Source organism: Pelobates fuscus, chromosome 5, assembly GCF_036172605.1.
Source record: "Pelobates fuscus isolate aPelFus1 chromosome 5, aPelFus1.pri, whole genome shotgun sequence".
Lineage (NCBI taxonomy): Eukaryota > Metazoa > Chordata > Amphibia > Anura > Pelobatidae > Pelobates > Pelobates fuscus.
Window position 1 is genome coordinate 274,307,936 of NC_086321.1, and position 24,645 is coordinate 274,332,580.

Consider the following 24,645-nt stretch of genomic DNA (forward strand, 5'->3'; position numbering starts at 1 on the left):
TGACAAAACTTGCAATAAAAGCTGAATAAATTAAAAAGGAAAGAAATGAAAGCAGCCTTTTGGAACACTCATAGCTATAGAAATAATAACTGTATTCCGGAGGATGTGGATAACAAGTATGGAACTGGCTGAGGGGAAATCATTATAGCAATAATAGTTAGCGAAGTAAATGAGCCTGGTGGAACTTAGAATGGAGATGAATAGCGTGAGTGGCTGCTGTAATTAAAGTGAGACCAAATGAAAGAAATAATTTGGATATTTTGTGGTTCAGTAAAATGTAAACCAGGAATGTTGCAGGTTTGCTCGTATTAGGCGGATGACCTTGAAAATAGCTACGCTAAAACCTTTTTTAAATGTGATCCATTTTAGCCTTATTTGAATTTTCTTTGTGAATTATCCAGGTCACTTTGTGAACTATCCCAGCTTTTGTTAATAGCCATATTCAATTACTAAATTGGGCCAAATAGGTCATGGAGATAAATAAAGATGAATTTGTCCAACTCTTCTCTTTTGGCCTTGATGTAGCATGTTGATCATTTTGTGAATAGATCTCCATTTTAAGATGATTGGATGCATGGTCAAAGGTGACTGCATACAGATGGTAAAGGAATTCACATTAAATGTTACATTTTTTGTAAGATTGGTATTATGAGCATTCTGTAGTTTTGGTTGTTGTTAAAGGTACACTTCAGGCGCCCATGTGTTGTGCTATGTGTATGTTTTGCTGAGTGTTTTTTTTTTGTTGTTGTTTTTTTTTTTTTTTATCAAATCACAAAATAAAAATAGTTAAGTGCTACAAAAAGGAAGCTTTATGTAGTGTCATTACTTGGGTTTTTTGGGAGTCTACAGGAGAAAGCTGACTTTTGAACTATAAATCACAGAATCCTCAGCTGTGCCCAAAACTCACTTTTGTGCAGGGATTTGTGAGATGTATTCAGCAATGCCATAGCAGGTTAAAGGATCACTACAGGCATCGAGGCACCATAACCACTATGGCACGCTGAAGTGTATATGGTACCAGAAGTGCCTTGGTATTCATCCATTGTAAGTAGTCAGACTGTTTTAGAATGGTTTGACATTTTATCTGGGATCTGCTGGCCACAACTCCCCGCCACCACTACGTCAAGTCAGAGACCTGGAAACTCATAAGCAGGAGCATCTGTTAGCTCTCGAATTAAGTTCTGTAGTACAGGGCTAAATTATTAACCGAGTGCATCAGCTGGTCACTTTCAGTCTATGAGGTAAGCCTTCATGTCAGAAAAAGTGCAATCATTTAGTTATCACAGCTTGTAACAACAGTGTTTGCACACAATTACCAATTTTACTAAGAATTTTTTTTTCTTGACATTTACAGGTCTGATGCAACTTGGAAATTAGAGAATCCTCCAGCCAGACCATACATTGAAGGATGCACAAGAGGTGTATCCAGCACTCAAAGCAGCCAAAGGGTTGCAACAGTGACAACCAGAATTGCTGCCAGAGTGGAAGGACGCTGTCACAATAATGGCAGTATCTTCTGTACAATCCTGTAACTGAATCTTACCCTCCTGTTCAGACTGGAAAAGAGTTACATGCCAATTTAATCTCTGTAATGCAAAGGCCGGGGATCTCGGGAGTTTTACTCTTGAAGTCTAATCCTGAAAATGTGGCGTACCTATTCATACAAAACGAGTACAGCTTATAATATTCGTTGATCAAAGGACATTTTTTTAAAAACATTTTTAAGAATTGTTTTGTGTCTCCTACTCTGACTTTTTCTGTTACCTGCCCGAAAAGCATTTATTTTTTTTAGGATGTGAGATGGCATTGGAGGTCTTTGTGCCTAGGAGCTACTCAGATGTCAGTCTTGCCCTTGATAATTTTCGCCCTAACATGTATCTCAGCTCTTTTTTTTTTTTATTATATAATTCATAAGTCAGCATATCTGCCTGAAACTAAACCATAAACCACATTGAATGTCAAAATGTAAAAGAAACTTTAAAAAAACAAAACATAAACATGAGTCAACTCACCTTTCCACCAGTCTCTAACTTATTCTGCTGCCATTTTGATGCAATTTAACTCAATCAGCTAGACCATTTACTGAAGGTTTTCCTTAATTTTCTCAGCTTAGAAATTTAGTCTTTTTCATTTTTGTCAGAACATTGAGCCATATTTATTAAAGTAAAACTCTAGCAAGTGCAAAAGATTTGATATCCACCTTATAAATTAACAGGATACTTCTATTGATTGCACTAGGTTTGTCGATTTGCTTAATCCTGCCTTGATACATATGGGCTTCAAAATGGCTCTTAACATTTTAAAATTAAATTCAAATAGGAGAGAAGGTATCAAGAGCAACGGTCCTGTCTGGATTAGAAAAGCTGCTCTAATCATTATTTAACTTAATGATATACATCAAAACGTATGAATGTCTATGTGTTTCGTCTATAAATGGCCCATTAACATAGGGAGTTAATTATACAAGCTCTGAAACGTATTAAGCTGAGAGCTGGAGACTTGCAGAAAACTTAAAATGGCATGAAAGAAATTTCCATTAAATACACTGAACAAAATTATAAACGCAACACTTTTGTTTTTTCCCCCATTTTTCATGAGTTGAACTCAAAGATCTAAAACTTTTTCTATGTACACAAAAGGCCTATTTTTTTTCTCAAATATTGTTCACAAATCTGTCTAAATCTGTGTTAGTGAGCACTTCTCCTTTGCCAAAATAATCCATCCACCTCACAGATGTGGCATATCAAGATGCTGATTAGACAGCATGATTATTGCACAGGTGTGCCTTAGGCTGCCCACAATAAAAGGCCACTCTAAAATGTGCAGTTTTATTGTATTGAGAGGGTCTGGAGGGGGAGGGGGTTCCGGAAACCAGTCAGTATCTGGTGTAACCACCATTTGCCTTACGCAGTGCAACACATCTCCTTCACATAGAGTTGATCAGGTTGTTGATGGAATGTTGGTCCACTCCTCTTCAATGGTTGTGCGAACTTGCTGGATATTGGCAGTACCTGGAACACGCTGTCGTATACCCTGATCCAGAGCATCCCAAACATGTTCAATGGGTGACATGTCCGGTGAGTATGCTGGCCATGCAAGAACTGAGATGTTTTCAGCTTCCAGGAATTGTGTACAGATCTTTGCAACATGAGACCGTGCATTATCATGCTGTAACATGAGGTGATGGTCGTGGATGAATAGGCCTCAGGATAACGGTATCTCTGTGCATTCAAACTGCCATCAATAAAATGCACCTGTGTTTGTTGTCCTTAACATATGACTGCTCATACCATAACCCCACCGCCACCATGGGCCACTGGATCCACAACGTTGACATCAGCAATCTGCCATCTGCCCTGTACAGTGAAAACCGGGATTCATCCGTGAAAAGAACACCTCTCCAAAGTGCCAGACGCCATCGAATGTGAGCATTTGCCCAATCAAGTCGGTTACGATGATGAACTGCAGTCAGGTCGAGACCTCGATGAGGACGACGAGCATGCAGATGAGCTTCCCTGAGACGGTTTCTGACAGTTTGTGCAGAAATTCATCAGGTGATCTTGGAGGTGAAGATACTGGATGTGGAGGTCCTGGGCTGGTGTGGTTACACGTGGTCTGCAAGTGTGAGGCCGGTTGGATGTACTGCCAAATTCTCTGAAACACCTTTGGAGATGGCTTATGGTAGAGAAATGAAAATTCAATTCACTGGCAACAGCTCCGGGGGACATTACTGCAAACAGCATGCCAATTGCATGCTCCCTCAAAACTTGCGACATCTGTGGCATTGTGCTGTGTGATAAAACTGTACATTTTAGAGTGGTCTTTTATTGTGGCCAGCCTAGGGCACACCTGTGCAACAATCATGCTGTCTAATCAGCGTCTTGATATGTCACACCTGTGAGGTGGATGGATTATCTCGGCAAAGGAGAAGTGCTCACTAACACAGATTAAGACAGATTTGTGAACAATATTTGAGAGAAATAGACATTTTCTATAAATTGTGTTAACATTTTTATGGGGTGACCCGTTTTCTTTTAAATGTATTCTAAAGATATAGCAAATGACCTAATAATCCGGTTCATACAAGGCAATTCCATGACAAACATTGCAAACAAAGAGGAGGCAAAGGAACAGTGTTTAATTTCTCTTATTCTCTGTGTACCTTCTGGTTGCTGACTGCCTGGTGCAAAGGACAGAACTTATAACCATGACTGACAGGGAGCTGATATGGAGGATAAGTAAATATAATATTAAAAATTCTGGTAAGTGACAGTTGCCTTTTAACATGTATGCTTTATATAATGATCTGTTGTTTTGCAGCCATTTGTGTCTCTTCAGTCTCCGTCACCCCCTCATATGTCTCAAACTAGCTCCCCTCATCAGTTGTGTGTGATAATCACCCCCCCTGCCCCCACCCAACCTCCCTCATCACCCTCCCTCCCCCCACCCAACCTCCCTCATCACCCTCATATGCCTCCAGCCCCACCCCACCTGTTGTGTGTCTAACCATTTACTCTCTAGTCCAGTGGTTCCTAAGCCAGTCCTCATGGCCCACCAACAATGCAGGATTCAATATTCCCCTTTTTTAATTCCAATGGAGATTCTGACAAAATCTGGACTGTTGGTGGGCCATGAGGCCATGACTATAGCTGAAATTGAATATATACAGAAATAAATACGTTAGTGTTTTTTCCAAAAGTGATTTTACTGCCATAATTTCTGGGTTATAAATTCTGGGGAAAAAACCTCTAGGGAAAAGGAGAATGTTGTGTCTAACTCATAGTAGTGTGCAAACTACATAAAGAGATCAGCGTGCACACAGAATACATTTTTACATCTCTCATAGCTACTCAAACCCCAAAACACCTTTTTCAAGGGATAGTCATATCATATTGATCATATGCTATTTACTATGCCCACAATGTTTGTGTGTATATATATTCATTCTCTCTCTCTCTCTCTCTCTCTCTCTCTCTCTCTCTCTCTCTCTCTCTCTCTCTCTCTCTCTCTCTCTCTCTCTCTCTCTCTCCTCCCCTTCCTGGCATAATTGCAGCTGTACCCCACAATTGTCACGCCTATCAATTTCAGATAGATTGATAAATGTATGTCCTAGTGCTGCACTACAAAGGAAAATAACTTCAATGAGCGTGGATTAAAAAGAAAAAAAAAAAAACACTCAGCATAACATCAACCTTATTCCATGAACTAAAAATCATACATACCAGTGAAGTACCTGTTAGGGGTCAGTATTCTGGAAGCATTTTTACATCACTCTGCCTTGTTTTGTGGTTACGATGTCTCCAGAAGCCATTGGTGGCCCCGATATTCCATAAAACACTTATCTGTATTTTAGATATATATTCATAATAAAACATATATAATGTGCCTACAGTAACTATAGCTGAACGCTATGTGACTCAGACAAATGTAGTAAGTAGGCATGGTATGGGTTAACAATGGACCAAAGTATACAATTTATGGCGGAGTGGGTGAGACTAATGAACATTAACAGTAGAGCAGTATAGGAAGTGATCAACTGGCATTCTGGGAAATCTGATTATGTATACATGAATATTAATGGCAGGATTTATTGGCATGACATGTTCATTAGCTATTATTGTCTGAACCTGATATCTGGTTTTATTTCTAAAACAAACATTATCTCAACTTACTTGATGCAAAGATTTTCTCACTGCTTAAACTACATGTATCATATCATGGGTTCACATTATTAATAAAAAAAAAAAAGTTTTATATTGTCTTAAAATGTCATCTTCAACACAACATGCTTACCATGTGAAGAAATTTATACAAATTACACAAAGAAGTAGTTTTCTGCGCAGCATGAAAATCCAATGATAAATATATTATTATTCTGTAAATATAAGAATACTTTTCATTAAATGTATTGTCTGCGTATCATATTTGTTGCATATAATCCATATTACCCTAATTAAAGGTACACTCCAGGCTAGAGCTGAATTACCTTTTTAATGGGTAAAGTAGTACAAATTAAATGAAAAATATCCACCATTTGATGCATTGTTGTGCAGACTGCAGGAAATTACATAAATACATACATTTCCTAAATACACACAGCCATGTTGGAAGGCTCATTAAACATAACATTTACTTGTTGATACATTCCCAATGCTGTGGTTGTGGCATTTCATCATTTATTTCTGTAGCGTAGTAGAAGCTGTTATGGCCTTGGCAGGTTAGAATCACAAGGGAGAAGAACAGACAAGTGAATCATTTTTCAGAATTTACAAATGCGCATCAGGTCCATGTTCATTACTGCATACTCCATAAATAGTAATGGGGGGTTACAGTGTTTGAAAACTTGTCAAATTAAATAAGACAAACACTTCAATGGCCAATAAAATACATAAACTGCCCCAGATTGAACATATATTACTTTATGGTTTTTTTTTTGTTTTTTTTTTTATTATTATTATTATTAAAAATACATATTTTTATTTTTGTGATTTACTATTATATTTTATGAGAGCAAAAAAAAAAAAACAAGTTGAAGCTGTTATACCTTTATTTTCTCAGGCAAGTTTAAAAAGTAAAGCTAAGAAATATTTAAATACAGTGTGTGCGTTATGGAAAAGAAAAAACTATATATGCACATGAACCATTAGGAAAGGATACCTGCCGTGTGACAGAAAAGTGATCAAAGCATGTGAAATAATTTCACAAGAAATTTCTTTTGCAGAGAATAACCGTTCCCCTGTTATTATATACAGCCCGCAATTAAAGGTGTTGAGGAAAATAACCAGATGTTGAAAAGCTATACTCCACTGAAACAACTGAACATTTCCAAAACCATCAATCCATTTGTGTAGGGACCCTGCCAGGCATATTTTCCAGGTAGAAAAAAAGACAGGTTCACACATTCCCTGCACAGACAAAATGCATATACTCAACTAATACATTATAGAAGCATACATCCCAATATTTAAATGGACAATGAGGAATTCTTTAATACTAGGGGTATGTGTGGGGTTGTGACTATGGGCTGGGCTATTATGAAAAATTGTAGGTAACTTGTTAACAATTTTTGCAATTAAAATATAATTAAGAACAAAACAATGTCTTATTTACACAGACTGAGTTCTAAACACGTTTATTGGGGGATTACTGTGAATATACAGACCTGTTTTCCTGGCACTATGGGGCGGGGGGAGGGGGGAAAGGGGGGTCCCTTGGCGCTGAAGGGGTAAAAATCCCTTTAGCCAATTACCTTAATCCAGCGCCAGGCTCCCTCTACGCTGGTGACCTCTCCTCCCGCGCCGACATCAGCTCCCAAGTGGAGCAGAATGTGTATGCGCGGCCAGAGGCGCGCACACATTCTAACAGTCCATAGGAAAGCATTACTCAATGCTTTGCTATGGGGATTTTATTTGACGCTGGACTCTGTGAGGACATCCAGCGTCAAATAAGTGTGATGGTGGAAGCGGTCTTTAGTGGCTGTCAGGGAGACAGCCACTAGAGGCTGCCTTAAACCTACAATGTAAACATAGCAGTTTCTCTGAAACTGCTATGTTTACATGTGGAGGGTTAAAACCTGAGGGACCTGGCACCCAGACCACTTCATTGAGCTATAGTGGTCCTTTAATGAAAATAAATTCCATTAAAACCTTGTTCAAGGAAAATTGACAGCAAATGTATAAGTAAGGTAAGTAAATAAGTAAAACCTATTTTAAAAATTGTATGCGTTTATAAAATGTTTATTAAATGTGTTTAGAAATCAGTCTATGTAAATAAAATGCATTGTTCTTGTTCTGAAATGCGTTTTAGTTCCATAAATTGTTATTAGTAAGTCACAGCTCTGTCCCTGGCCACACCAATCAGACCCCTAAAATGAAAGCATCCCTCCCTCCCTCCGCTAATATGATGACAACATTTTTACATTAGTAAATCTTGAATTTGCATCACCATAACAACTTCAAATATAGGTTGATTTCCTTCATAACTATACAGCAAATAAAGAGAAGGCAGTGTGGATTCTCATAAAACATCTAAAACCATGTTTTTAAGGAGGTGTTGTGTACTGCTACACTGGGATTTTTTCAAACTGCATCGATGGTGAAGGACGGGGGGTGGGGGAGTCTAATTGCCTTTATATTTGATTCAAAATTGTAAAATGTAAATTTATCTTAATCTATGATGCTTTGATCAAGGACACTTCATTGTAAATAATGCTGATCAAGAGCAACCTGTCTGTAGCTTTCACTATGATTTTTTTGTTGTATTAAAGTACGGACTCTGAAGTCTTCTGTCCCTTAGCACAGAAATTCCACTTCATATTCAACACAAATGCCAGTCTTACACATTGCTTGTATTCATGGTCTGTAGGTTTTAGAGGTTATCACAAAGCTGCAGGATATTAATACAAAGAAAGAATGCTACTGAGTGTCTTGTTTAGTGTCAGACAATATATATACTATAAGATGTTGGGCCGCTCTGCTACACTACTGCCTCTGTCTAGTGTGATCTTTGTACCAATGATGTATGTTACATAGAAGACAATAACACACTTTCTGTGCTCATCAAACAATATAGAATGACATGTATTATGCAGAACCGTTTAACTATGACATGTATATATGAAGCATATTATATTACTATGTTCTTAAAAATGTATATATCTGAAAAATACAAATAAATTAAATGCTATATTTTATAACTGTGTTGGATTCTGTGTGAGTCAATCTTATATTTGTCTGATTAAATACTAGTTAAAGGGACAGTATTGGATTGGCACTTTTCATTTAAAGAGACACATTAAGCACCCAGATCACTTAATTTCATTTAAGTGGTTTGGGTGAAGTATCCCTGTCCCCTTAAAGGACCACTCTAGGCACCCAGACCACTTAAGCTTAATGAAGTGGTCTGGGTGCCAGGTCCAGCTAGGGTTAACCCAATTTTTTATAAACATAGCCGTTTCAGAGAAACTGCTATGTTTATAAATTGGTTAAGCCTTCCCCCTAATCCTCTAGTGGCTGTCTCATTGACAGCCGCTAGAGGCGCTTGCGTGATTCTCACTGTGAAAATCACAGTGAGAGCACGCAAGCGTCCATAGGAAAGCATTGTAAATTCTGCCGACGGGGCGGAACAGAGGCGGAGAGGAGGAGGAGGAGGAGAGCTCCCCGCCCAGCACTGGAAAAAGGTAAGTTTTACCCCTTTTCCCTTTTCCAGAGCCGGGCAGGAGGGGGACCCTGAGGGTGGGGGCACCCTCAGGGCACTCTAGTGCCAGGAAAACGAGTATGTTTTCCTGGCACTAGAGTGGTCCTTTAAGCCTGCTAAACTAGCAATGTATAACATTGCAGCTGACATTCCATGGTTGCATTGAATATAAGCATTATTACCAAACTCAATGGAACTCATTTTAACCCCTTAAGGACCAAACTTCTAGAATAAAAGGGAATTACGACATGTGTCCTTAAGGGGTTAAAGAACCTGAAAGTGTGAAAAACATGAAATGGCCTTACTGTAAACAGAATGCATAAAACGGAGGTGATAGCAGCATTACCAGTGGCTTTTCTGAACCTTTTTTTTTTACTCCAGGCTCTGCAATGCCGGTAACGGTCTGTGTCACTCCAGGGACATCACACGATCATTGTTCTGGTGTCACTGCACCAATGCACATTATTTTTGTATGCCCTTTTGTGATTCCTTTTTGTACTTATAGCAACTTTTGTTATTTATGTGGTTTTGACCCAGCTTCCTTATTATTTTTTGGTTTTTTTCCTTTGCAGTTAGTTGATTTAGGGACTTCTATTTTCCTTGACCCTGGCTGGTATTTTCCTTGACTACAGTGGTTTGCTGATTCTTTGGTTCACCTACAAAAGACCACTTAAGCCCAGAATCAGCTAATTTATATAACTGTTCATCACCTGATTATCTCAAATTGGATTTAAGAAAACCCCCTTGGGCACGGAAACTGGAGAAAGCATATTTCCACAGCTATCCCAGAGTTCCCAGTTTGACATACAGATGAGCACAGACACGCATTGTGGTCACTGGTCCCCAAGCTATGATTAAAAAAAGCTGTACTTAAAACCGCAGCTATTGCTCAGTATACCTGCAGTGTGAAACCTGAAAACACACTACCAGCATTTTACAAGTTTTAGTAGGTTTTATCCAGTGCTCCAATCGAGTTTTTTGAACCAGTCGGCCTTTATTCATGTACCGTTTTAAAAAGGCCAACATAAAATACCAACTTTTAAAGAGGAATCTTAATTATAGGGCTAAAATATTGGCGCCATATTATATAGATCACAATACTATTGTAGCAGTGTTTAGAATGACAATTGTCATCATAGAGCAGAGTTAAAGTACCCATGGAATAATCTTATGTATTTACCACAGGGTTCAGATAGTCTTGAAGATACTTGTCTGCAAGTCGCAGCAGAACCTCTGCTCTTAGGAGTGAAGAGACAGGACTAGGAGTTCCGCCACTGTAATATGCTGCTACCACGGCCCTCCGTTCTGCCACAGTGCTACATGGACATAGAAGCATGGCATAGATAAAATAGGAAACCTACTAACTATAGGTAACTATGTTGTCCCTTCTCAGAGAAAGAAGCAGGTGAGTGGGACTAATTTTTGGAGCATCCAGGCTCCACCGGCCCCGGTGAAACACAACATGCATACAAATACACACAATCACACACTCAGATCTATTAATTGAAAAATTCAGTTACACGTCACTTACATACACAATGAAACAATCATCAGACAGACACAATGACACACTCACAACTACACACGCGCCGAGATCTCTCCTGGCAATAATGAGGGAGAAAAAAGCAGGACATATACAAGTTGCCTCTCCATTTCTGGCGTCCCCTGACTGCAGATCCCTTTTTGTAGATACTTCAGGATGCTTTGAACTGTAACCTTTAACTCCCATCCAGGTTTTGCCAGATTCAGATAATATAATTCAATGTTATACAGAGCATAGAAAATCAGAGTGAAATACATCAATCTAACGTATTTCTCATTTTTTTTTTGTTTGGAAATAGAACACACATAATTTGATTTCAACTCTGCATGAGACTTTCCATATTCTACTAATTTTCCTACAGTTCAAGGTGGCAGAGAAATAGAGTTGGTTGTGTTATGAATAAAAAATCTGTAATTTTTAAACACGTATTGCATTTAAATAAGAAAATGACGGGAAGCAGTGCTTTCATCTGAAGTCCTTAGTTCCAATGGAGCTGTTCTAGATTATTTCTAAGTAAACAAATATGTTCAAATGTCTATCTGTTCCTGTCCAAATCTGAGATGAATAAATTGCGTATACGCAGAAGTAAATTCAGACTGACACACGGAGTTCAGGTTAAAATAACTTCGAGGAAATTTATTGGCATCTGATTAAAAAGCGGGCTCGCAGACCCTTTTAAGAGTGAAATTGCATCATCATTGAATATCAAGATAACAACAAATAAACATCATTAATTGGATCAAGTGTTAAGTGGTTATGTCAATGTCCACCCATCAATATTATTAATTGGCTCCAACACTAAGTGGTTAGCTAAGTGTCCTCCCACCGGGAGGTGGCGTTATTCTGGACACGGGTGTGGACAGATGGTTCAAGCGCCATCTTACCCAGCACGAGGCTTACTCGGTGGGAAGGGGGGGCTTGGGCGTCATTTTGGGTAGTTAGTGACGTCAGAATCTAGGTCAGGTTCAGGGTCTTTTTTATGAAAGAACATTTCATACAGGCAGTTTCTCATGGCCTAGCTATAGTATACTTTGTTGCATGTTACAGGAATTTGATAATTCCGGTGTTAGTCATGTCCTTCTAGAAACTACAGTCTCTGTTCATTATTCTAAATGCTGTTAGGAAAATCTATCATGTAATGTAGACAAAATGGAGTTAGTACAAAAATTCAATACATGATTAATAAAAGGTTTTAATTAATTCTACATCAGTCCCCCCTATGAAATGTTAGATTCTAAAAAAAAGATAAACTTTATTTTGTTAATACCAGAAGACGTGTTAGCCCAAAGACACAGAAACCCCGTGGCCGCTAGCTAGATGTTATTGCAAAGTGCAATTCTGTCCCTTAATCTGACCCTAGTAGGCTAACTCATCCGTCAGTACGGCTCTCGAACGCTTCACTCCCATGGGTATCCCACGGTGGCTTGCCCACCACTTCTCCACACGGTAGACTAACCCATACAGACGGATGCTGTCCCTAAGCTGGTCCCTACCTAGAACTCTTGCACTTTATCAGTAAACGGGATAGTTTGCAGCAGCAGACAGGGTGAGTTGAGATCTTGGAAATCTTGGTCATCAACTGTTAGATGTGCGAAAGTTGGTGCCGCTTGGTCTACAGTCTTCTGTAGGAATTTTCTCAGACAGGGGAGGACACAACAAACGAGAAGAGCAAAGATAAAAAGAGAAATTAGTATTGCCATACCAATATGCATTAAAGCTTTTTGCCATCCTGTCATCCAACCAAACCATCTTTCCCAGGGATCTTTTATCCCAGAATTCCTTTTTAACTCTTCAGAGAGCTCATTTAATTTCTCTATGGCCAAGGTGACTTTACCATTAGGACCTGTGTTTTCTGGGATGTAGGTACAACAGGTCATGGTGTCGGGCAATATTTTACATACGCCCCCTTTTTCTGCTAGAATCATGTCTAAGGCCATTCTATTCTGGAAGGACATTTGGGATGTAGCCTGCAGCTGTTCGGCTAAACCCTGGAGGGCATCCCTAGAGTAGTTAACAAAGCGTTGTTGGTTGTAATAAATGTAATTTATCCAATTTAAATTCTTGTTTGCAGTAACTATGGTAAAAAGTGATTCAAATCCTGCAGCAACTTCATCTCTTGCTTTAAATTCATTGGGCACCCCCCTAGGCACCCCAATGGCATCAATATAAATGTGAGGGTCAAAACTGCCTTTTACTGGGGCTTCACGTTTAACCTTGGCTGGTGTGTGTTTTGACTCATGTGTGTCAGGGTGTGTGTCAGAGATAATATGTATAGGCATGATGGCTTTAGCCAGAGTACACTCCCCCCACCACTCCTTGTCCATCCTGGATCTTAGCTGTAAATCCCCACACAACCAGTAAATATCCCCCAATGACCTAGTATGGAATTGTAACAGGTGCATAGGAACAGTTCTGTAGGTGGCACAATACCCTTTAGAGAAGTTACCCTAGAATTTACCAATTCCATCATAATTAGCATAACAGGTGTAATTACCTTTATAAACAGTAACACCGTCTGGGGGGTTTGACATCCTTGGCTAGAAGAGGATACTCTACTGTCCATGCTTTGCAGAGGGACCTATTGAAATTGTAGTGGTAGGCAAAAAGACTCAAAACACATTCTTCTATTTCTATTGGCAAAGTTAAAGGTACAGTGCCGAGGTGAGGCCGGGCACCACCACACACATAGCATGCAGTTCTGTTATGTTTGTTGGCATTATATTTCATCCATTCCAACCATAAGTTAACATCATTAAAACCTGTTTCAGCGGCCATGGTATCTTCAAAGGTGGGGTTAGCAATGCCCATCATGTCTTTAAAGCACTGGATGTGTGGTTTTAATGGGTTTGAGACCATATGGGTGGCCCCTTGCCACTCTGGAGAGTGGCACATATCTTTTAGGTAGAAGTGCCCTAGTTTGTTATAGGAACCTTTCTTCCAATACATTCCCATTACATACTGGTCTGCATCTGTTGGACTGGGATGCTCAATATTTAGGATTAATTTCATGGGTATACCCCCTCCAGGCTTCCTCAGAGTCATTCTTTGGAGGAGGGATCTACTGTGATCATCTACTTTAGATAAGGCACTTTTTGGTTTGTAACCCCAGGCAGGCCCGGCATTCCATCCCGCCGCCCCCCAATGGTTACAGTTGTGCCCCCATTGTTTGTCAACTACACAAACATAGGGGTCCTTTACATGAGGGATATCTCTATAGATATTTTGAATTTGTGACGTAGGGAATGGGCAATCTACAATGTCACAGTAATCAAAAGTGTATGTAGCCACACGGGTACATGAAGAATTGTACCAGAAGGTATACCCACTGGCATCTTTAGTAATGGCTACTTGTTGGGCCTTAATTAGACTAATTAAGGAGATGATGTACCAGAGGCACATGGTTGTGCGGTATCTGCTTCCTCTGGGGCAGGAGTCTTCTTGCAATGGGAAGCGTGGATCAAATGTGGCCTGCCGGCCAATTTGACGGAGGTTGAGGTGATCAGGAGAACTTGGAATGGTCCGTCAAATCTTGGTTCCAGAGTGTGTTTCCGCACAAATCTCTTGACCAGAACCCAATCTCCAGGAAGCAGGTTGTGGGTACCCGTATCAAAATCGGGATCTGGAATTGAAGAGAAAACTTGGGCATGTATTTTGTTCAAGGCACTTGCAAGTTCAGTTACATAGTCTACTAAAACATCAGTTTGAAGCTGCAACTGTTGCGGATAATAACAACCTAGTCTGGGTGCAGTCCCAAATAGAATCTCATATGGGGATAGTGAGTGCTTCCCTCTAGGTGTGTGCCTAACGCTGAATAATGCTATTGACAGGCTTTCTGGCCAGGGCATCTTTGTTTCTTGTGACATTTTTAACATTCTGTCTTTTAGGGTGCCATTCATGCGTTCCACTTTGCCACTACTCTGTGGGTGGTAAGGGGTGTGAAAGGCTAGGGTCACTCCCAGAGCAGTCCAGATTTCTTTAGTCACTGTTGCTGTAAAGGCTGGGCCCTGGTCACTTTCAATAACTTCTGGAAGTCCAAATCTACATACAATATCTGCAAGTAGACGTTTTGCTGTTGTTTTGGCAGTGATGTTGGCCACTGGGTAGGCTTCTGGCCAGCCTGAAAACATGTCCACTATTTCTAGCGCATATTCATGAGGCCCACTCTTGGGCATTTGTATGTGGTCAATCTGAATTCTCTGGAATGGGTAGATAGGCTTAGCCAGGTGTTTCAAGGGCACTTTGGTTGGTTTTCCTGGGTTGCATTTGGAGCAAATGATACAGGCCCTACAGAAGTTGTTGATCAATGTTGTGATTCCAGGTGCTTCATAATACTTCTGTATGAGGGCAGTCATTAAGTCTTTTGACAGATGTGCAGGTCCATGTGCCCATTGGACAACTGCTGGATATAAATTCTTAGGAAGACAGAATCTAAGGTTGTTGTAGTATACACCATCCTTTAGGACTGCTCCTTTCTTCTTCCATTTCTGTATTTCTTCGGGGTAAGTTGTTGCTTGCTGTTCCCGTAGGATTCTTAAGTCAGTAGGAAGAGTCTGCAAGGTGAAAATTGGAATTTCTTCTTGTCCGGACACCTCTTCATCCACTTCTTGCAATTTTCTTGCCGCTTGCTTAGCAGCTTGATCAGCCAAATGGTTGCCCTTTGCTTCATCTGTATCCAGTTTCCCATGTGCCTTTACTTTCAAAATGGCCACTTCTTCAGGGAGTAGGAGGGCATCCATTAGTTCCTTGATTGCAGAGCTGTGCTTGACTGGTGTACCGGCAGTGGTAAGAAATCCTCTTGTTTTCCAAATTAGTCCGAAGTCATGTGCCACACCCAGGGCATACCTTGAATCTGTGTAGATGTTGGCACGTTTTCCTTTGGAGATCTTGCATCCTGAAGTCAGGGCTTGTAATTCAGCTTCTTGTGCAGACATTGCTGGTGGTAAAGATGATGATTTGATAACTTCATCTGTTGTGGTCAGGGCCGGATTAAGAGCACAGTGGGCCTGGTGCTGACAATTATGATGGGCCTAATTACGGAATCTTATCGACCAAAAACACTAAAACAGTCATACCTCCCAAGTGTCATGTATCTGATGGAGATGTTGTTGGAGGGAAACTCAAAGGATACAGCTATACGAAAACACATACATTAGAGTGCTAATCTCTCTCTAATTTATGCTTTCATCTTTCAAGTAAATCCATACCCCCTAACAGCAGTGTCCAGTGAAGCAGGAAGTCAATGGACAGGGTAAAAGGGTGTGTCACTGGCGCAAATCACGTGACCAGACCTGCCAAAAGGGGGTGAACATGCCCAAAAACGGGGCAGGTTTGTCCAAAGAATTGGAATGTCAGCCTGGCATGAATGCATGTCAGGCTGCCTGCCAATCCTGCAGGCTGCCAACTAAGGGCATACTATGCAGGCAGCACCCTGAGCTTGACATAAATGCGTCTAATGATGCACTCACTCCATGCTTTCTGAGGACTGTACCCTAGCACTCGCTGGTCCACTCGTCTCCTTACCTTCTTACTAGTAGGCAGAAGTTCCTGGTATATAGGCTGAGACAGAGAAAAGGTGTATGTAGTGAGTATAGAAGAAAGCGAACATGCCACAGTGTTAGAGAGACCAACGTCTGCATTACCTAAACTAATTTTATTGTCAGCCAGTCCACACAAGTGTGTTGCCATACATACCTCTTAAGCTTCCAAACTTAAAGGGACACTATAGTCACCAGAACAACTACAGCTTATTGTATTTGTTCTGGTAAGTAGAATCATTCCATTCAGGCTTTTTGCAGTAAACACTGTCTTTTCAGAGAAAATAACTCCTTTGGCTGGTCCTTAGATGGCTGCTAGAGGTGCTTCCTGGGGCAGTACCGCCTAGTGTGCAGCACTGCCATTCAGTGTCTCCACCCTCTGCATGCAGACACTGAACTTTCCTCACAGAGATGCATTGATTCAATTTATCTTTATGAGGAGATGCTGATTGACCAGGGCTATGTTGGACTTGTGCTGGCTCTGCCCCTGATCTGCCTAGTTGACAGTCTCAGCCAATCCACTTCTGATGATGTCAGCAGACAGTCAGTTCAGAGGCAGAGCAAGCAGCTGCAGACTTGAATACAAGTAAGATTTTACTATATTTAGGGAGGCAAGGAGGGGCCAGGGTGGTGGTTTTAACATAATAGGGTCAGAAATGCATGATTGTGTTCCTGACCCTATAGTGCTCCTTTAAGCAAGAGTATGTAAAGAGTAGTTAAGGTTGCCACCTTTCTTGGAAAAAAATACCAGCCTTAATCATTTGTATAATTAATTAGTTATGCATGACATCACATGATGTAAATCACAAGGAGTGACATCAGAGAAAATTCTGTAAAATCACCAACAAACTACTCACAGTTTTATTCTGCTGTATAGATGGATTTCTCCCAGTGTCTCCCTGTCTCCCAGTGTCTCAGTCTCGCAAGTCACCCAGTGTCTCAGTGTCCCTATGTATCACAGTGTCAGTGTCCCCATATCGCCCAGTCCCCTAGTCTCCCAGTGTCTCAGTTTCCCCATTTCTCCCAGTGTCCTAATGTCTCAGTGTGTCCCCATGTCACTAGGATACTGGGGACACAGTGAGACATGGGGACACTGAGAGACATGGGGACACGGAGACATTTAGGGAAACTGGGAGAAATGGGGACACTGAGACACTAGGGACACAGACACTGGGAGACATGGGGACACGGAAACATTTGAGGACACTAAGACACTAGGGATACAGAGACATGGGAACACAGACACTGGGAGACTAGGGGACACTGGCTGGGAGACAGACACTTGGGGACACTGAGAGACATGGGGAAAGTTGAGGACATAGACATGGGGACACTGGGACATATAGGGACACTGGGAGACATGGGGACACTAGGCACATTGAGACACTAGGAACACAGACACTGGGAGGCATGGGGACACTGAAACATTTGGGGACACTGGGGACACAGAGATATGGGAACACAGAGACACTGGAAGACTAGGGGACACTGGCTGGGAGACCAACACTTGGGGACACTGGGAGACATGGGGGCAGTTGTGGACATAGACATGGAGACACTGGGACATATAGGGACACTGGGACACATGGGGACACTAGGCACACTGAGAGACATGGGACACAGACACTGGGAGACTTGTGGACACTAGGGACACTGGCTGGGGGAGATGGGGACACTGGGAGACATGGGGACATAGTGTCTCCGTGTCCCAATGTCTCAGTGTCTCCCAATGTTCCTATGTCTCACAGCATCCCCATGTGTCTCAGCATCCCCATGTGTCCCAGTGTCCCCATGTTTTCCAGTGTCCCCAAGTGTCTCAGTGTTCCCAGGTCTCCCAGTGTCTGTGTCCCCATGTGTCCTAGTGTCTCAGTGTCCCCTAGTGTCTGTGTCCCCATGTGTCCCCTAGTGTCTGTGTCCTCTAGTGTCTCAGTGTCCCCATGTGTCCTAGTGTCTCAGTGTCCCCTAGTGTCTCAGAGTTCCCAGGTCTCCCAGTGTCTGTGTCCCCATGTGTCCTAGTGTCTCAGTGTCCCCTAGTGTCTGTGTCCCCTAGTGTCTCAGTGTCCCCATGTGTCCCCTAGTGTCTCAGTGTCCCCATGTGTCCCTGCTGCCCCCCCCCCCCCATCCCTCACTTATCTGAGCTGTAGAGCTGCTGTCTGGACTCTGTGCTGTGTTGCTGCTCCCCCACGGATCAGTGAGTAGTAGAGAGAGGCAGGGATATGCTGTAACTTCCTATCCCTGCATCTCTCCACACACAGTGACCCCTACTGGCTGGTGCTGGTATTGCAGAGTAATCTCCATTTATTCTGAGAAAAATACCTGCATTTATATTGCCGGTATTACTGCAATACCAGCACGGCCAGGCAGCCTAAAATACCGGCTGTGCCAGTAAAATACCAGTCAGGTGGCAAACCTAAGAGTAGTGTGTAAAAAAAAAAAAAAAAAATTGTAAAAAAAAATACATTTTTTTTTTTTTTTTTAAATGGGCCTATTCCATGGGCCTGGGCCTGGAGCTGCAGCTCCATCAGCCCCTATGTTAATCCGGCCCTGGTTGTGGTTACGGCATATCCTGTGTGGTATTTTCCTTCTTCATCAGCATACCTTGAACCGTCCACAAACAGAGTGAAATCAGGATCTGTTAATGGATTCTCATGTACAGTTGGTAGATGTATTGTCTCCATTTTCATCTGTTCAAAACAATCATGAGGTGTTTCTGGGTCATAATTATTCACTATGACTAGATCTTGAAATTCATTTTCCAGGAAGTGGCGTGGCCATGCTTCAAGGTGGTCAGTTGTTGGGTATTTGGCAATGCCATTTTCCTGTAGCTGTAGTTCATCCATGGTGGCCCATAATTTTGCCATGGGCCCAAGATCATTCCATGATTTCGTTTTCAACTTGGTGACAGGGACATGTGGAATGGCAGTATCCCAATGACGGTACAAATATTTGAGTTCTGAAGGTAGTTGAATCAGGACCATGCTGTTGCCTTCAGAGTCACAGTAAAAGTCTTGTGCAGTGAGTTTCACCTCCACCCGATGATAGAGCTCATCTTCATAGCAAGGTTCAGGAGTGATGTTTGGTTTGTACCACATGGTACAGAAGGCATATCCTGCTCCCTCGCAGAGAGGTGTTTGTTCAACATGAAAGGTTAAATCAGGATGCATTCTCTTGATGGTACCAGTGAGAAGGTAGATGTAGGTTTCATCCATGATAAACCCATAGTGGATACCCCCCTCAGGGAGTGGAAGAAGAGTGGACGGGTTGAGAACCTGACATCTTTGAATGGTGATGTTGTCAGGCAGCAGGAGGTGACATTGAAGGCATAGGTGTCTTGCAGGAGACACATGCTTGAGTTGTACTTGGTTGATGATGGCAGAAATGTCATGAGGGGCCAAGACAACTAGAGGGTGGCCAAGGACCAGGTCTGCAGTTCTTTCAATAAGTTCTCTTGCTGCAAAAACGGCCCGAAGGCAAGATGGGGTCCCTCTGGCCACAATATCCAGCTGGCAGGAGAAAAATCCAATAGGCCTTTGACGGCCTCTTAAGTAATTTGTTTGAGTAAGGACTCCTGTGGCGTGGCCTTGTCTTTCAGAGACAAACAGCTTGAAGGGTTTGGTATAGTCTGGTAGGCCTAGAGCAGGAGCAGATGCAATGGCACGTTTTAGTGTGCAGAAGTTGTCTTGTGCTTCATTGGTCAGGCAGAATGGATCTGACTTGAGTGCATCATAGAGTGGTTGCATGAGCAGAGAGGCTTCTGGGATCCATACTCTGCAGTAGGAAATGAGGCCTAAGAAGGCATGTAGAGATTTCGAAGTCCTTGGAGGTGGAATATCCAGTACTGCTTTGACTCTGTCACGAGTGAGATGTCTGGTACCCTGAGAAAGACAATGTCCAAGGAAGATTACAGTAGGCTGACAGAATTGAAGCTTGAGAAGTGAAGCTTTGCATCCTTGTTCTGCTAAATAGCAAAGGAGGCTAATTGAACATTCTTCAGTTGTTGGTATGTCATCTCCACAGAGCAGCAAATCATCCACATACTGGAGTAGGACAACTTGTGGGTGGTCTGATTGCCATGGATCAAGGATAGAGCACATGGCCTTTGCAAATTGACTTGGAGAGTTTTGCGCCCCTTGGGGCATGACAGTCCATGTATACTGTTGCATTTCATGAGTGAAGGCAAACAGGTATTGGCAAATTGGATCCAGGGGTACACTGAAGAAGGCATTGGCCAGATCAATTACTGTGAAGTATTTTGCAGAAGGTGGGACCCCAGAGAGCAGAGTGTGTGGGTTTGGTACAATAGGGGTGTCCAGGACAGTTGCTTCATTCACTGCACGGAGATCCTGGACCATTCTGTATTTCTCTGGTTCACCTTTTGGTGTCTTCTTCTTCACAGGAAACAATGGGGTGTTGCATTTTGATTCACATTTCACGAGAGCACCCTTCTCCAAGAGTGCTTTGATTTGAATTGAAATAGCTGCAGCTTGAGCTGGTTTTAAAGGATACTGTGCTTTCCTTGGTAGTTTTGCTCCTGGAATGAGTTTCACCACCACAGGTGGAACTTTTAGGTGACCTATGTCTTCTGGGCCTGAGGACCACAATTTTGCAGGTACTTGTGTCTTCAGTGCATCAGGGAAATTGGACCTCAGTTCCTTTGCTTCCCCATGGGGTTCTTCTAAATGGAGCATCAGAGGCAGGGAGCACAAGGCTGATGTGTCTGACACAGATAGAGGGGTGGATAACTCTACTTGTCCATCTGGAGTGAAAGTGATAGATGCCTGCAATGGGGCATGCAGTTCTGGGGCATGTGGAGGATACCACAAAACGAGCAAGCAAGCTAGGGTAGTTGCCAACTCGTAATGGAGTTGTTAAAGGACTGTGTCTTGGTTGGCCATCCACTCCTACACAAGAGACATCAATATTTGAGAGGAATGATGGGTCTGGCAGGTCTTGTTCTCGGAGAACACTTCGGGCTGCACCTGTGTCAACAAGAAATGTAGTAGGTTGTCCCTCAATGGGTAGAGTCACAGTTGCAAGTGGCCCCCCCTTATCCCCTGAAGACACTGCCATGACAGGGGTTGGTGACACAGGCTTGCCAATTTCCTAATCTTCTGGTTCTTCAACTATTGGGACTGTTTTCGTGGCCTTGGGGCCAGAGGCAGGCTTGAACACCTTCTTTGGTTCTGGGCAATCATTTTTGAAGTGTCCTTTAGCTTTGCAATTAAAGCAATATCCATCCTCAGGTTTGGTGCCTTTTGGGACTGGTCCGGGGCGGGACACCATGAGAGGAGCTGAAGTGGGCCTTCTAGGAGTCTGGGCAGATTCCAGACCTCTAGCAACTAAGAGTAAGGTATCCAGAGGGACTACCTTATATTCAGGGCGTGCAGCAATGATTCCCTTGCGTATGGAGTCTTTAACACCTTGGACAAATGCACCAGACAGCATCTGAGAGTGGATCTTGTCTGTGAGATCAAATCCCAAATCTGTAAACAATTGAAACAGTCTTGCATGAAACCTTTCCACTGATTCTCCTTTTTCCTGTATAATATCAGTAAGGCCAGCAGCCTGATCTGCAAGTTTGTCCTTAGCCCATTCTTTTAGCTGGTTGCAGAATGCTACTCCGGAGGGGTAATCAATGTCACTTGCAAGCACATCTGTACTGAGGTGGCGGGCAATGCTAGGCCAGTATGCATCTCCGGCTTTGATGGCACAAATGCTCAGTAAATCACGCCATGCAGCGGAATAAGTCTTTTGAATTTGAACTATCCCTCGGTAAAAAGGCATAGGTTGCTTTTCTGGGTCAGGGAGTGATTTCATCAGAGAGCTAGCCTGAGTAGGATTAAAAGAAACATATTTAGGAGGGGCCTGATCCCCTCGGCCCGTATGTCCGAAGGGATCATCAAGGGAGCTGCGGGGCGGAGGCCTTGTGGCATCCGGTGAGCCCCGGTATCCACGAGAGCCGGTCTCCTCATACTCATCTTCGTCCGTGACCAAGACCCCTATGGACAGTGGGGCCACCTGGGGTGTCAGAGCCGGGGGATAGGCAGGGATCCCGGATGCTGGGGTGGCCAGTGGATTATAACCATGGGATAAGTAGTCACCGGGAAGTACCGGCATTAGGGGTGCTAGATGACTGGAGGCCGCCATATTGGAGGCGTGAAAGGAAGCTGCGTTAGGGTCAAGGGAGGAAGTGGCGGCCATGTTGGATGTGGGCACATCCGGCGTGGACTGTGCCGGATTGGGCGTGACCGTGGTCTGGGGAGTGGCTTGGGAGAGGAAGTAGGCTTGGTTTGGATAGGGCAGGGCCATGGGGTAAGGGAAGGGGTATGGCCAGGCCACCTGGGCAGGGGCTGAGGCGGAACCTGGGGAGGGCGGGTTAGTTGGGCAGGGGTTAGGGACGGAGGTGGGACATCCGGGGTAGGGAAATGCAGCTAAAGGGGTGGGAACTTGGGCTGTGGGAAGGGAGGGCAGGAGAGAGGACGGAGAGGGGTTAGCAGAGGCAGGTGTAGTAGGAGGGGTCAGAGTGGGTGTAGTGGGATTGACAGTAGCGGGTGAGGAGGGGTTAGAGAACTGGGTGGATGCAGGTTGGAGGGTTGGGTTATTGACGGAGAGAGAGCGTAGAGAAGGAATGGCGGATGAAATGTTTGGATTAGGCAGAGAAGGTAGTGCAGGGATGGATGAGGATGATGGGAATGTTAGGGATGATGATGGGGAAAATAAAGATCCATCAGAATTCAGGACCGGGCAAACAGGGGAAATGACGGGATGGGTGATGGGAGGATTGGGAGTGGGGAACATGGTCAGCTGGTTGTCACTCATTGCTGACTGAACCTTGGGAATGGACATCCCCTGGGCGCCATTTTGGGGCGCTGACTGAGGAAATGCCCCAGCAACATAATTATTATGATATACATACAGTTTTACACCTTTGTGATCTATTTCTTCCTCAACCCAACCTTCCTGCTGAATAGCCTTCGCTACTCTATACCATGCTTCTGCAGTACGTAATAAATCATTATCTGTAAGCTTGCCTTTCTTCTCTGTCAGTAATCTACGCCAGCTTTCTGGCTGCAATCTACCACATGTAGGCACAGCAATTCTACACACTTTAGCAATCTTTTCAACTCCCTTAACCATCTCTTCACCCTCTCTGTCTTCAACTAGATCACACGCTAGCCAGCCCTTACCGGGCTTTCCCAAACCCTGTCCCATACCCCCTATAAAAGGCGTCCCAGATATAGGGGAGAGAAAATGAAGCAGAGTGTCTACAATGCTCGACTGCCACTCAGAAGGGTGGGTCCCCCCAAGTGCGTCTTCCCAAAACGTAGACTAGTCACTAATCCCGCCTAGGAGCGAGGTGAGAAGTGTGTGACCAATCACTTCTCTTTCAAGAGAAATAGGAGTGGATAGTGTAAATAACACAGGAAGTAGAGTAAAAAGTAAAAGTAAAGTAAAAGTAGAGACAGACACAGGAGTTTGAATGACTCCCAGTTAAAACAACAATACAATTGAAATACAGTGCATGCATCACAGTTCAAATAAATTCAACAGTAATCCCTTTCCTTTACTCTTGTGACCAAAGTCACCTCCCTCAACAACTTTCGTAAGTCTCACTACCAGCGGCCAAGGATAACAGCTAACACCGGCCCGAAATCCATATGCCTCCCCGTTACAGCGGTCCGATACTCGTGACCACCACTATCCTCACCCTCGTAGTGCCCCTACGGACCCACCCGTAAGTCCCACTACCCCGTGGTGATGGAGACAGCAATGCCTGCCCGAATCCACGCACCACAAATAAAATTGGAATGCCACCAGCCTCAGCGCTCGAAGCTGGAGGGTACCACCTCTCTGCAAGCAGAGCTATGTGCACAATGAGGCTAGCTAGGCTATCAAAGTGACACCATGGGGAATCCCCAGGAAGCAATGAGTCTACACCCCTCCACAGATTCCCCCCCCCCCTCTTTTTCCTTACTGCTGCAGCTACCCAGCACCTAAAAGAGGTAAACAGGCAAAGAAGACCCCCAGGAAAACTTCCACAGGTCCACCCCCCTTTTTCCCTACAGCCACAGCCACGTGGCTCCTAAAAGGAGTAAACAGGCAACAGAGGACCCCAGGCACACACCCGCAGGTCCACCCCCCCCCCCCCCCCCCTTTATCCCAAAAAGGGGTACACAGATACACACTCTACCCGGGCACTTAAGCTAAAAACAGGCCAATACAAACACACCCAGGCAACAGATAGACTAAATGCAGGTAAACAGTGGGTATCAACAATAAGGCACCGGGCAAGTTATTACCTGTGTTTGATGTCCTCCCGGGAAGCAGTCACAGACACTTGGACGGGTCAATCAAAGGGGCTGGAACATACCG

At 43.2% G+C, this 24,645-nt stretch overlaps 1 protein-coding gene across 1 annotated transcript in view; it reads left to right on the forward strand.

Moving 5' to 3' along the window:
- Nucleotides 1–2,041, forward strand: part of FBXO10 (F-box protein 10) — a 159,777-nt gene extending 157,736 nt beyond the window's left edge. Inside the window, exon 11 of the mRNA XM_063457265.1 lies at nucleotides 1,355–2,041. Coding sequence (XP_063313335.1) covers nucleotides 1,355–1,532 — 178 coding nt within the window. The 3' untranslated portion in view covers nucleotides 1,533–2,041. The remainder of the gene's footprint in view (nucleotides 1–1,354) is intronic.
- Nucleotides 2,042–24,645: the final 22,604 nt, after the last annotated feature.